This window comes from Globicephala melas, chromosome 16 (assembly GCF_963455315.2).
Source record: "Globicephala melas chromosome 16, mGloMel1.2, whole genome shotgun sequence".
Taxonomy (NCBI): domain Eukaryota; kingdom Metazoa; phylum Chordata; class Mammalia; order Artiodactyla; family Delphinidae; genus Globicephala; species Globicephala melas.
In genome coordinates this window covers 30,456,270-30,471,213 of record NC_083329.1, presented here as the reverse complement: position 1 = coordinate 30,471,213, position 14,944 = coordinate 30,456,270, and the positions used below count along the sequence as shown (strand labels likewise).

At 35.0% G+C, this 14,944-nt stretch overlaps 1 protein-coding gene across 1 annotated transcript in view; it reads left to right on the top strand.

Annotated features, from left to right (window-relative positions):
• The window catches only part of LCOR (ligand dependent nuclear receptor corepressor), a 125,953-nt gene that overhangs the window by 91,491 nt on the left and 19,518 nt on the right, over positions 1-14,944 (top strand). Inside the window, exons 6-7 of the mRNA XM_060286259.1 lie at positions 208-495; positions 3,349-3,442. Coding sequence (XP_060142242.1) covers positions 258-495; positions 3,349-3,442 — 332 coding nt within the window. The 5' untranslated portion in view covers positions 208-257. The remainder of the gene's footprint in view (positions 1-207; positions 496-3,348; positions 3,443-14,944) is intronic.

The following is a 14,944-nucleotide window of genomic DNA, read 5'->3' as shown; positions in this document are numbered from 1 at the left end:
GTTTAGAAATAATTTTATTAAAATTTTATTTTTAAAAATCTGCAACTTTTATAAGCCTGGAGATTAAAAATATAACTCTAAGAGGGAATACTATTTTTAGGATATTGCATTTTAAGAAAAAAAATAAAATGAAATTTTGTTTGCTTGAAAGCTGTCTCTTTTTAGTACATTGTCCCACTTTAAAAGTAAATAAATCTTTGTTTACAGACAGTCCCTGGGTCTCCGACCCCAATATTCCCCTAGTGGCCCGTGAGATCATGCAGCGAATGATCCAACAATTTGCTGCTGAATATACCTCAAAAAATAGCTCTACTCAGGACCCCAGCCAGCCCAATAGCACAAAGAACCAAAGCCTGCTGAAAGCATCTCCAGTCACCACCTCTCCCACGGCTGCAACTACTCAGAACCCTGTGCTCAGCAAACTTCTCATGGCTGACCAAGACTCACCTCTGGACCTTACTGTCAGAAAGTCTCAGTCAGAACCTAGCGAACAAGGTATGGTTTGATGTCAAGATCTCCTCTGTCCAATTAGAATACTTTTAATTTGGGGAGAAAAAAAAGTATTGGCAAGTAGGGCACCAGAAGCAATAATAGGATAAACTAATGTGATTTTTAAATTATTCCTGACTCTGCAATGATAGAGAAGAAGTATAAATTGGCTACTTTACCCATCAGTAGTTTGTAGTCATGATTGATGTACCACCCAGAAAGTTCGGTGGTTACAGCTGTTACTTCATATTTGTAGAAGTAGTTCACACTTTCCCAAGCATTGTCATATCCATTGTTTTTAAAACCCCTTTGAAAAATTAACTTTCCCCCCTTTCCATCAATGTTTAGGATTATCACCTATCTGAGAAATAAATGTATCTTGTCAGATAGAAGTTATATCTGCAGATGAGATCATGAGGCAAAAATATGTGTTATTTGCATTTAAAAAAAAGAAACTCATGAGGTTAGAAATATTGAGAAGACAGTAGACACACTCCAGGTTGTTATCTGTATTCAGTATTTTATAAATACACACACATACATACTATACTGTATTATAAACTAATTAGAGTATTTTCAAAAGGTAATCTGTTGGTGAGGATCCTAATTAAGTGAAGAGGTTAAGAGGGTGTCAGTTTTGCATAGCAGATATTTCTTGAGTCTTTGAAAAGTTACTCTCAAGTAAATTAAATATCCGTGTTGATTTGTGATCTCATTTTACCTTTAATTTCACAAAGATGAAGTGAGCATTTCAACTCTGCCACTGTTTGAACCACTACAAATTGTAAATTGGTGATATCTGTAGTACTGAGATTTTATTGCCATAGAAATCTCATAAAAGTGTGGATTTATTGGTGAGAAATACATGTTTATTTTGCAAAGTAAATAAGTTTAATTCTTCTAAGAACCTCTTTGAAAGAACTTTATTTTGCTTATTTTAAGTTGTTTATGAAGGAATGACACTTAATGGACTGGCTTTAGTTGCTTATCAAAGGATATTTTTCTAAATAGCTTTCCTTTGCCTTCTTTCTCTTTGTGTGTAGTGAGCAGCAATCAAAATCTCTGAAGTTCTGAGAGATTTCCTAGCAGGAGGCCTCCTAGACCTCCTAGTTGTACCTTTGGTTACCGTGTTTGTAAAGTTGTTCTTTTCTATTTTATTGAGGATTGTTTTCTTTACCACAGATTGGTAACTTTCATTAAAAATCTGTTTGCTCTAAATATTGCATTACAAGCTTCAGGTTTACAATAGAATGACAGCGTAGAGGTTGTATCTAAAGTATTAATAATGGAGATTAACAATACAAAAATACAAATTGGTCTAACTTCTTAAGGTTAGTGTTATGCTTGAGAGGTATGTTGTGTTGACAGCATGCTCTTACCAAGAGAAATTTGAACTAGATGATAGGATTATAGTACATAAACCTTAAATGAAACAAAATTTTTAAAAGTATATCTCCTAATGAATTTTAATGTGTTTTCAACTTAAATCACAATATTTTCAGTGGTAGATTTAAAATATGTTGCCTATAATATGATTAGACAGACTGAAAATAGTACTATCTTTGGTTGGAAATATTTTAAGCAGTGTTGCTTGTTAGGTATCTAATTGGGTTAGATGGCTAATGGGATATTTGGTTCTATAAGATTACGTTTTTAGAAATATTAGTGACTCTAAAGGACAACACTTACTGTGTATGAGTTGTGGGCTTCTTTTGGTTTATAAACTCAGTTGCATATTTATTTCTAACTGCCTGAAATAGGGAGTTACAGTGTCCTCAGATATAAGTCCCAAGTGGGTTCTATATTGGGGTGATTTTTAACATAACTAGATAGCAGGCATCTCTGCAGGCCAACTGAAAATCAGAGGCATTGAGTATTATCTTTCTTCTCTGTTAATTTTGGACAGAATGGCAGCTTTAAAAGTTATTCAGACTATGAGTTTTCTTTTCTAGACATGTCTATGAGGGTAAAAAAGTCTTTGGGGGAGAATAAAGTCTTCTAATTTTATGTTCTAATAACATGAATTTGTGATTTGGTCTAGCATCAGTAAAAGAAAAAAATGGTTATCCCCCGAGGCTCCCATCAGTATCAAGACTGTTTCATTCTTCTTTCTTTCCTTAAACTTTGCTCATCAATTTATAATAGCTTATTCATCGAAAAACCTTGCCTTTATTAAATATCAGCAAGTAAATTTTGAATCTCTGCTGATTTTTCCCAAAAGATTGACTCCAAATACACAAGTTTTGCAGATGTGTCCGAAGAGGATACATGCAAATTATAAACAGTTAACAACTGGTTCATCTTACATATTATTTTGTACAGTTATATATGTTTACGATAACCATATAAACTTGTTTTTAAAATGACTTTTGTATTTAAATTTTTCCAAATCTAACTTTTATATACTCCTGGTGTTTCAGGTAGACTTAGCTCTTGAGAAATTTGGTTTTATAATTCATATGACATTGTGGCATTAAACTCATATACTTTGATCAAGGTAAATTTAGAAAATGATGTCTCATAATTCCATGGCAGAACCTCATACTGTGTATACTGCTATTTCTAATATCTCACTATATCTTAACATCTTTAGTGTTAATGCTTTACCTTTTCTTTTGCCCTATTAATGAAATATTTAACCCTTGGATATATGAGATATAACAAACTTTGCTAAGTTTATGTCACTTCAGGAGGAAAAATATCCTGATTCTATTAGTAAATTGGTTTTGTAACTCAAAATATATGGCTAGTTTTATCTGTTTAGTTGACTAAGCCTACTGCTTTGACATTTTTAGCCTACTCAGTTCTTATTTGCTCCCAGTTTTTAATATCCTCAGGTGTTTCTTTGTATCTTTACAGACGGTGTACTTGATCTATCCACTAAGAAAAGTCCATGTGCTGGCAGCACTTCCCTGAGCCATTCTCCAGGTTGCTCCAGTACTCAAGGGAACGGGTAAGGGAAAATATTTGTGGCCTTCCACAGTTTTATAGGGGACAGTTTATCAAAGATTGATGCCAATCTCCCCTGTATGTTTTAAAACTTGATCCTTTAGAATAACACTGTTACAGGTGAGCCTTTAGTAAAATTACTTTTAGTCTATCAATCAAGTAAAAGCACAATCTGAAATCTAGAATTGGCAAATATAGGTCAATTTTGCCAGTTTAGTACAAATAGTAAATAATCAGGAATATGGCAAGAATGTCTTTGGACTTTTTGTTGTTGAGTGTTTGGGAGTGTGAAACCCAACCTAAGTAATTCCAGAGTTCACATGTGAAGGCAGTATTCTGTGTGCTGAGGTTGTTGAATGAAAATTGGGCTCCAATATTTAACTTGGTATCTCTAATGATTGGAGTATGGGGGCTGTTCGTTTTTTTCTGGTTTGGTTTGGTTTGGTTTGGTTTGGTTTGGTTTGTTGATTTGAACTGCAGTTTTAATTCTGTGTGGCAGTTCAGAAAATAATTGTGTGTATTTTTTGTTTTTAATTAGATAAGACCGGTTGTAGATATTGATAGATAACCATCTTAGGCTGCCAAGACATTATTACATGCTCAGTTTTGATAGTGATTAGCAGACTAAAGTGAATTTTCTGACCACCTAGTTTTATGATGTAAGAATTGTCTAATTCTCCCTCTGTGTGTACATAGTAGCTATTTTAAATGGTCAGGTATTAATGAAGATGCTTAGATGCCATATTGGGAAGGCATTTCCATAAAACTGTGTTGTGACCAAAAATAAGCTTCATCTAAATATGAAACATAACTTTGGTAAGTTAGTTAATATTTAGGTTTATTTAACTTTTAGAATAGCAACATGGGGAAGATGTTTAGATACCAAAGGAGTAAGCAGACGCTAAATGGACTAACCTTTTTCAACTTATTCTTAATTACCTTCAAATTGAAGGATTCCTTTACTGACTTCTGAAATGCTCCCTTTATTTTCTCTAAAATTTCATCATCTTCCTTTTTCTCTCCTTTATTCAGTCTAAAAATAACATTAATTTAATCCATTTTGCATAGTTTACTAACCATTTTTTCTTAAGCCCTTTTTTTCACTGTAGTTCATACTAAATATAGATCTAAGTCATCATGGTCCCAAATCATTTGGTTCCATTTATATGTCAAAAAACTTGAGTTATGTAATTAAGGACACACGTAAGAGAAGCCTAAGTGCTGTTTGCATAAATGCATCCCTTGCTTAAGATTCACTTTAAACTTGGCCACCAGGTCTATGTATTATATTGTTGAAATTGCTGTGTTTGTCCCTCTGCATGGAAAGTAAATGTTTTGATTGTGGTAGTGTTTTCTGGAAGACAAAAGCACCGGCAGTACTGGCCATCTTTTAGCTGAATTGTTATATGTTATTTACTGGTAACGTCAGAGTCCCTGTAGACTTTTGGAGAATATAGCTGGTTTACCATTATTTCTGCAAAGTTCCACTTTTGTGCCTAGTTAATGTAATTATTCCCCTTAGGCATACTTCACCAGTTGCCAGTTTTATCATTGATAATCTTTCTCTATTGTAAAAATGAAAGCCTTATGAATTAACTTTGTGTAAGTAGTTGATTTTTTTAAACATTATTTGAAAGCTGTCCACTTAAAATTTTAAAATTAATGTTTGGTATTTTAAGAAGAAGGGTTTTTTTTAACTAAAGAAAAATGCTAAAAAATTGTTTATATACCTCTGACAATAATTACTTTGAGTAGACTTTAAGGAACAAAGTTTTGGGGGAAATAAAGGGTAGTTTCTTTAAAGCTTGGATTATTTCAAATGGAAAATCAGTGGTACTCATGTATCTGCAACTAATGGTGTTTTAAAATGAAGAAGTGTGGTAAGTTATAATTCGATGGGTATTTTGTTTTGTTTTGATTTGGGGTTTCCCCCCATGGGGCTGGTAGCCATGGTTTTTTTCCCAAGCAAAATAAGAAATGTCATTTGGAATTGTTTGATTTTTTGATAAGAACATCAACTTGTTTGTGGGATAAATGAGCAATTATCTGTGGGTTCCACCAATGTAACTTGTTCCAGTTTTATAGCTGGTTGTCATGAATGTTGAATTATGTTGCATTAAAATAAATCATTTGGCTTACTCTTTTATTACTGTACTTGTTTAGTGGTAACGTCACGTTGGTAACACAATTCTTTGTAGATCTACGGAGACTTGATGATTACTTTGTAATTAATAATTAAGGTGCTATTTTCAGACAGTTGCGCGAAACTTTTTCTCCGAATATTTGTGAACCCAACCAGAGACCAGCTGACAGGTTTAATTTTTCTTTGCCCAAAAGCTCTTGGTTTTTTTTCTTTTTGTTTTTTTGGTTTTTGTTTTTGCTTTTGTTTTTGTGAACAAGTTTAAAACTAACTGCCGAGACCATTTTTTTTAAATTTTAGAGAAAATAAATAAATAACACAAAGTGATGTTACCCAAGCAAGGCCTTCTAATAAAGGAGTGGTCCCCTCACCCATCCCTCCCTACCTGTGCAAGTCCTGCTCACATCAGTTTCCTTCCATCCAATTAGGCGACCTGGGAGACCCAGCCAGTACCGCCCAGACGGACTTCGGAGTGGTGATGGGGTACCTCCAAGAAGCTTACAGGATGGAACCAGGGAAGGTTTTGGACACTCCACATCACTCAAAGTTCCACTGGCTCGATCCCTGCAGATTAGTGAAGAACTACTGAGCAGAAACCAATTGTCCACAGCTGCCAGCCTTGGACCATCTGGATTACAGAATCATGGACAGCACTTAATATTATCCAGGGAAGCCTCTTGGGCAAAACCACATTATGAGTTCAACCTCAGCCGTATGAAGTTCAGGGGAAATGGTGCACTCAACAACATCAGTGACCTTCCTTTTCTTGCAGAAAACTCTGCCTTTCCAAAAATGGCACTTCAAGCAAAACAAGATGGGAAAAAGGATGTGAGCCATTCATCTCCTGTAGATTTAAAGATACCACAAGTTCGAGGAATGGATCTTTCTTGGGAAAATCGCACTGGTGATCAGTACAGCTATAGCTCTTTGGTAATGGGTTCACAAACGGAGAGCGCGCTTAGTAAAAAATTAAGGGCTATTCTTCCAAAACAAAATAGAAAAAGCATGTTAGATGCTGGACCCGATTCTTGGGGCTCAGATGCTGAGCAGTCTACCTCTGGACAGCCATATCCCACATCGGATCAAGAAGGAGATCCTGGCTCCAAGCAGCCTCGGAAGAAAAGAGGGCGTTACAGACAGTACAACAGTGAGATACTGGAGGAAGCAATCTCAGTGGTTATGAGTGGAAAAATGAGTGTTTCCAAAGCTCAGAGTATTTATGGGATTCCCCACAGTACACTGGAGTACAAAGTAAAGGAGAGGCTGGGCACTTTGAAAAACCCTCCAAAGAAAAAGATGAAGTTAATGAGGTCGGAGGGGCCAGATGTTTCTGTAAAGATTGAATTAGATCCCCAGGGAGAGGCAGCACAAAGTGCAAATGAATCAAAAAATGAGTAGGAATACTGTAGAGTGCCAATTACTGTACAAACTGGGTGAGCACTACTGCATTGTTCAGCTGTCATTGCTTGCACCTAACTTCATTTACTGTGACACTTGTTTCTTTGCAGATTTTGCATTGACTTGTGTGTACAGGGGTGAAAGGTGCATTCTGAATGTTGCATATTTTAAAATTTTCGTGTGCAGTATGGCTCGGGATATTGTTTGGCCTTTTGCATGTTTCTCTACAAAAGAGAATTGAGTTACCTCACAGAGAACAGATACGTGGAAGTGGACTCCTTGCCTGTAGAGCCTGCATGCTTTTCTTTTTTTTTTCTTAAGTTATATTTGCCTTTATTTAAAAGAAAAGAAAAGAAAAAAGCCCCCTTTTAGAGACCACCTCTGTCATATTGGGAGCTTTATTATTGCAAATTGGAAAGCCATCTTATGAAATTATTCACATTTTTTTCTTCTGAGATTCAACTAATTTAAGGGTTAAACTAAAGAAACTAAGAACAATGAACTTTTGAATTTAAGAAATTTGGCTATTCAATGATAAATAATTATTTGGGTCAATTAACATTTTATGATTTCCTTCTCACTATTAAGTTTACTTAACAAATTAGCAATCTATTTAGTGCTCACCCAGAGGGGGGAAGGAGGTGGAAAATGTGCACACACTACCTTCAAAAATGCTTCAATTACGTTGTAACACTACCTTTGCTGTTACTTCATTTGGGATTTTCTAAGGGTAGAATTTGGTCTCACCAACAAGTGAGGATATAGCCTTATCTCATGGAGGACGAGCTCCGTTCTTACTCAGGAGCAGTCAGGGTACATTACATAAAACAATAGAGGATGCCTCATTTTAGCAAATTAAGTTTCTTTGTATTCTTAAATCCTTTTACAGATTTGATCATGTGCTAACTAACAACTAAATGTCAGTTGCAGCAACTATTTTAAAATATTTAAGATCTGTTTATTGGGGGATGGGAGAAATAGGGAGGAAATGTGTGTAATTATAATATTGCAAAAGTGGTATCTAGATTTTACAGCCTCAGTAATCTGCTCAAATATCCACATAAGTGAAGAATCCATGTTTGTGGTGAGAGAAAGAACACAACCCCAAGGTAACCTAAAATGATTTAGGTTGCATTTCAGTTCTGACAATAATTCAATCAGAAGTCAAGCTGCTTAGCAATTCTTTTTTAACTAATTCAGATACTAGTACAAGGGGGCAGGGTTTTTTTTTTTAGTTTTATTTGTTGCTTTGAACTCTTTTTTTCTTTTTTTCGGCATCCTACGTACTGTCCCCTTCTTAACTTTTTCTGATATTTAGCTGAATTTTATGGTTGTTTAGCACACAGTTCAGGATCTTTCAGATTGTGTTTTGTATAAGCACTCCTTAAAGAACACCTAAGGTTTTTTTTGAGATGGGCTTTTAAAATTACAGTGATACGGTTTGGAACATTTATTTTCTACAACTTTTTTGCAAGAATAACAGGTAAATAAAGCCCATGAAATTTAATTTTGCATTGTGACCAAATTAAAATTACTCTTTGTGCAAAACAAAATCCACCCCACATACACCCTATATTCTAATCTGCTGAGAAAGGTGGTCAGCCCCTTCTAAATGCTTAACCAAAAACAAACAAAAAAATCACTGGAGTTTTTGTGTAAAATAAAATCAAAACTTGGAGCGTTAAATTGAGGTTGATGATTTCTGATGGATACTAACAGTTTGAGAAGTAGGTCCAGCTATTCCCAAGGCATAAATTCTTGCCTGGAAACTTTGGAGCAGTTAATTAGGTTAAGGATAGTTTTCCCTCAGCAACCTGTGTGTTCAAAGGTTAGGCACACCATTGCTGTTATTAAAATACACACATTCTTGACATAGCCTGGGCTTGGGTTCCTCTTTTGGTTTGGTTATTTTGTGTAGCAGTTTAATCAGTGGATGACTGAGCCTGTTTCCTCTTAGCTTTCTAGTCTTCTCAACAGAAAAAGCAGTTTGGGTTCAGAGCAGTGTATGACTCTGCAGTATTTTCTAGCCTAGCTGGAAGTTGCAATAAAAAATACTTAATGAAATGTATGGTTTTCATCTGCAGTTGAAGGAAGTTGTAGAAATTTTGCTGAAAGCAAAGGACTAAGCTTATGAAGGAACACCTCCTTTGTTCCACACTCGATTTGTCACACACAATTAATTGCAGCCATGGTACCTTTTTGCATGATGTTTGGGGGTATTCGGTAGCCCAAGATTGCTGCAAAAAGGTCCTTTGAGCAATTAATTTGTGCTTGTTTTTATCCCCTCAGAAAGGCATCATTAAAGGCCCATTTAAAAATCTGGCCCTAAAAGTTCAACTTTTGTAGAGTTTTACTGTTCAGAGAGGTTTTAATCCTATGTGGTAGTCTCTAAAGTGATGTATGAGTTGAGTTATGTAAATTTTGTCATTGTAGTGTACATGGAGTGATCATTTTACTAACATAAATATTTTCTATGTGTGTTTCAGTGGATGACAATCGAGCAGCAGAAGAATGGTGTGCCTACCCTTTAATGCTGCAGTTTAAATAAGAGAACTTGTATTGTGTCATTTCAGATTGTAGGCTGAGTTGTAAATAGTGAAAATTTGAGTACTTCTATTATTTGTTTTGGTTAGAAAGTGAATTTAAAAAACAAACCAAACTCTAAACTTTCTCAGATTAAAAGTCCTGAGACCTGAAGATTGTAATATTCATGTCTGTGAAGCTTTTAAACATTACACTTGAGATCAGTCATGACTTGATATTCAGGTAAATTTTCTTTTCCAAGAAGCTTTTGAATATTTCCTCCAAAGGTCGGTCGGTCTCTCTCTTTCTTTTTGAGTGTAGATTATTTTAAAGCACTAATTGCATTACACTGGTAACTGCAATATAAAATAGCCATTATTGTTTTGTGAAGCATGGTTGAAATTAGATAGTGGTCCCTTTTAAATTTCATGAGCCTCTCCAAAAAAAAAAAAAAAAAATTAAAAAAAATACAGAAAGCTGCTGAATATTTCAAAAGATATATATTTTACCTTATTGTAGGTTTTGTAAAGTTAGTTTGTAATATTCAGGTGCACTTTTAATGTTAAATTTTGTGTTCAGAGTTCCATTATACCATGTGTTTCTTGGATGTGGCTCATCACGTGGCTGGCTGTCATGTCAGTCTTGGTGCCGCAGTGATCCCGTAATACTTGGTTTCCCTCTTGATTTGCCACTATTCTGTATTGGCACTTTCAGTGTAGATATTCTAGTTTGGGAACATCCTCATAAATGTGTAATAGAGATTGGTCTATTCGCATGCTTAATTTCTGCTAATCAGAGTTTTGCATGGCCCAAACAACAGCTGACCATTTTTATGGTATGGGAAAGTATAGTTCACAGCTATCTTTGTCACAAAAGCCTTTTCTCCTTTCATTTTTCATTAGGCAGATGATGACATTACTACAACTCTATGATATGACTCAAAATAATATTAGGAGATAATGTATTTAAAATCAACTCCTACATTTTTTTATGAGAGAACATAGATGTAGAGTAGATAAGCTATGGCACTATAAAATCAAAAACACTAATTCCGTGGAAGGATATCTAGTTGGTATTTTTATCATTAGCTTTCTCACTTTTGAAACAGTCATCAAGCTTGACAGTAATGTAGTATATTACTTTTGTTTAGTAGGCTTACAGGTGACTGAACTGTGTTTGTGATGAGCTATACACTTTATTCTGTTCCCCAAATACCGTGAAGGACAAGGTCTCTCTTTCAGGAAAAATAATTTATATTTGTGTATAATACTTTTTAATGTTAAGTTTGTTGTTATTCTGAAGTTTAGATGTTGCTTGATAAACCTTTGCTGCAGCAGATCATGGATATGAGTAAGGCTTTGTGTGATAATAGGGGTCCTTAAGTGAAGTTAATTACTGTTCAGTTCTGGTGAGCAAGCTCAACAAGTGTGAAGTGTGTATTAGCTTTATTTGGTACACTTTTACTTTACAATATTGAAGTGCTTTTAGAACTCTGGTTATCTTATATAAACCATTACCTCAACCAGTTGGCATTTCCATTCCCCAACATTTTACCTGAGCTATATATAAGATGAGCTATATGGGATCAGATAGTAAAACAGTAAGGCACAATGAGAAGTTTAGTTCCCAATTTTCTGGAGAGAACTCTAAATTAAACTAAAAATGACTACCTGCAAAGGCCCATATCATAACTACCTTCTGTCATTAGGCAGTACATAGCAGCCTTGGAGCTGCTAGTGAGCTATGTGTTCTCCCCCTGCCCCCAAGTAAGCACATGGTGCGAGGCTGGGTTCTAAGCCTTTGTGAGTCTCTTATATTTCATTGACCCACAATAGTGAAGCTTGGATTCAGTTATTTTTATAAAACAAATTATTGAGGCAGCCCAATGTCAGAACCTGAAATTATTTTGAGTAGTTACAGCAGATATGACAGCTCAGTGTCATTTTCTTAACAGCTATTATCCCTGTAGATTTAATTTTCAAGCTACATATTTTTGCTTTTGAAATTATTCTTTCTTTAACTAAATGCCAGAGGTTGTTTTCATGTGAACCATCCTTTTCTGATATGTATATATTCAGGTTGCTGTCATTGGTGATGGAATATGGCAATAGACTGAATTGTTCCACTTAGTCTTTTATAGGAGACATTAAAATTTACAGGTTAAATTTTGACCTTCATGAAGATATCAAAGATTGTTTTCCTTGTTACCTTTCCATTATAATTAGGTCTTCATTAATACTACGGTCAAGCCAGTGTTATTAAACTTAATGGCTTTAACCAAACAGCCCATTTGGAAACTTTATTAAGCTATATAGGGATTTTTTTTTAATCTAATTGCTTTCAAGCTCTACTGAAAAGGAAAAAAGTATAATCGTGGTACAAGGAATGCAGACCTCCAAAGTCTTCTTAGGTTTTTTTTGGATACATTCTGTCCTTGAGACTTAAGTAGGATTTGTGAACATGGTGACTGAAGGGAAAATAGAGGAAATTCTTTGCATATTCTCTGTCTCTTATTCCCAAATAAACTCCCAGTTGCCTTTTAAAGAAGCAGACATTATCCCTGTAGCTGTGTGCCCTAAGTGTTATGAAGGAGATTGGAGGAGGGAGTTGGGAAGTAGGATGGGGAAAGTATGTAGATCAGGAAAAGCTAAAGATTCTGCCCTACAATACTAAAAATGAGTTGCAGGATAGATAACATGGTAAAGTTGGGCCACCTTCATTTGATAGTCAGAAAAATCTTTTAGAGTGTTTGAAAAGTGAGAATAAAGGCAAATTAATATTGGCTTGACAATAAAATATGAGTTAATTCTGCAACTATTAGGAGGGTAATTTTAAGGTTTCCAGTTCATTTATAGCTATATCAATAAAAGCCGAAAAGCAAGCACTTTTAGTTAATGATAAATTTATTGGATGTAGCAAATATTATAATCATAATATTTAATCTTTATTGTTTGAATATGGAATTAAACTCTTTACCCCATCTTGAACTGTCATTGAACAGGCTCAAGATGATCTTTTCAACACTGGAAATGACCCTACACACATACCAAAAAAATCTAAAGCAGTAAGACATATTTGAAGATCCATACCTCTTAGACTTTTTAGATTTGTCTTGGGAAAGAATTTATGAACCTGTAACCAGTATTAGTGCAGTCTTGGGTTCCTTGTTCTGCATAATTGCACCCTTTCTCAGGTATGTCCTGAAAACAAATTTTAAAATAATCTCTTTAGAGATTAGATTCTCAGTGGATAGTGTGTAAGGGGACTGGGGGAGGGGGGTGGGAGGGTTGGACACAGGACACTGACACAGTAGGGCAGGGATTTTTAACATACAATAGCCAAATAGAATTTCAATCTACAATATTTTTAGCCCCTCAGAATGAGTTGAACAACATCTGTTATTTGGTAAATACCCGGTGCTACACTCCTAAAAGTCTTTCGTTTCATCCAGGTGACTTTGTTTCCTGCTTGGTGGAAGGGTATATAGTAAACTTTACTGTCACTAGGAAAGCACTTGTCTGAAATGTTTAAAGTACTAGAAAAGGGATAATTCAGCACTTTTTCTGTTACAACACTAAAGTCTTAATTTATCTTCAGAGTCTTAGGTACTGTAAGTTTTAGGGTGATTATTTAAAAATATAAAACATACTACATAGTATGGGGTCAGATCACATTTATATGAATAATTCTTGTCTTATTTTTTAAAAAGACAATAACATTTTGTACCTTTCAAGCAATTCCAAGTGATTGCCTCATTTTCCCCATTTCATTAAGCATTTCAGGCTAAGAATTTGGAATTTGAGAGGAGGTGAGGGGGAAGTTCCCCAAAATGAAAAATTGTGTCAGACAGTTTTAGAAAAATAAATCACTAGGAAAATGGGTAGGGATTCTCTCTCCCTTTAAGTCTTCAGGGAATGAGCAGTATTTAGAATCTTTGGCTGAAATTCAGGCCTTTTTACTGTGTAAATTTTTAATATTAATTCACTGACATGCTTTTTACATCAGAGGACTGAAAATGGATCTTAATGTTTTTAAGTTGTGGAAGGGTATATTTCTAAAATGAAGGGGGGGGATAATTAACTAGGTTAGTATACCAGCATTAGTAAGTTTAAGGAATTTTAGTATGTAATAGCAAAGTGTTTGATTAAAAGTCTAATCCTATATTGCTAGTCAAAATTATAGTTACATTCTGATCTAGGAAAGATATAGTCATTGGATATTGATATGCTGTGCTGTCAGAAAACCAGACTAAGATAGAAACCTTTATCTGACTCCCACATGTTGCTTGTTCTGATGGGATGTATACTTTACAGCAGCTTGTTGCTGCTTTGAGAAGAAACATATAAACTATACATTCGGAGTGTTTGCGTATAATTCTTTATAACCTCCACTTTAAACTGTCAAACATTGGTATTTTATCAGTCCACACTGTTAAATATAGCTAATGTTCTTAGGAATCCAACTTGTACACACTGTTTAAAAACCCTCAGGGACAGTTTACACACTATTCTCACTCAATTCAGGTACTTTGATGCTATTCTTAAACCTAACAGTGACTTGTATTTTTCTGTTTTGCTTTTATTTTGACGTGCTGGTAGCACATCCTTGATGAATGTCAACTTAAAAACTCAGTTCAGGTATCCAGGTATAACTCAGCCAAACAGATTTTAAAGCTGCATATAACTCTCCAGCACACGGTGCCTCACACTCTTATAGTGGCATTCTATATATTCAGTTATTACTACTGAGCAGATAATATGGGGGTTCCTGTTAACAGTGTATTTAAAAAGACAAAATGTGCATAAATGTATAGCCAGCACATGCAACACATACACATACACAGTTAAACTATATATTTTTAAATGCCACTAATAGCCAGCACAATTAAACGACATTCCTTGCTGCTTCTGTAAGCTATAACAGATGCAGTTCTTCCTCAATGTGGCTCTTGCTTCTTCACCATACTACTACTAAATTCAAGCACTGGTCCTTGGGTGTCTGACCTCTACATTCTAGTTTATGCAATGTCTTTAGAGAATTCTGTGCACTGGCCACTGTGATGGAACCGTTGGGCCAGGAGTGCTCTGATTTTATTAGTAGTGATTCTGCCAAAGTTGGTGTTGTAACATGAGTATGTAAATGTCAAAAAAATTAGCAGAGGTCTAGGACTACATATCAGCAGACAATTCTGTCAGTATATTTTGTAGCCTAGAAGTCCTCAATGACAAGTTTCTTCTGATGTGAAGTTCTAATTCCAGTGTTTTAGCCCTTTGCATCTCTAATGTTAAGACTTGTCTGTTAGAGGTCTTTATTCTTTAAAACTCCTTTTGTTTTCTGCAGTACTGTCTGTGGTTAACAAAATAGATTATTCCTCTGCTTTAGTATTTGATATCTTACATCTAAAAGGAATTCTCCATATATAAAACCCATAGCCTTTGAAGATAC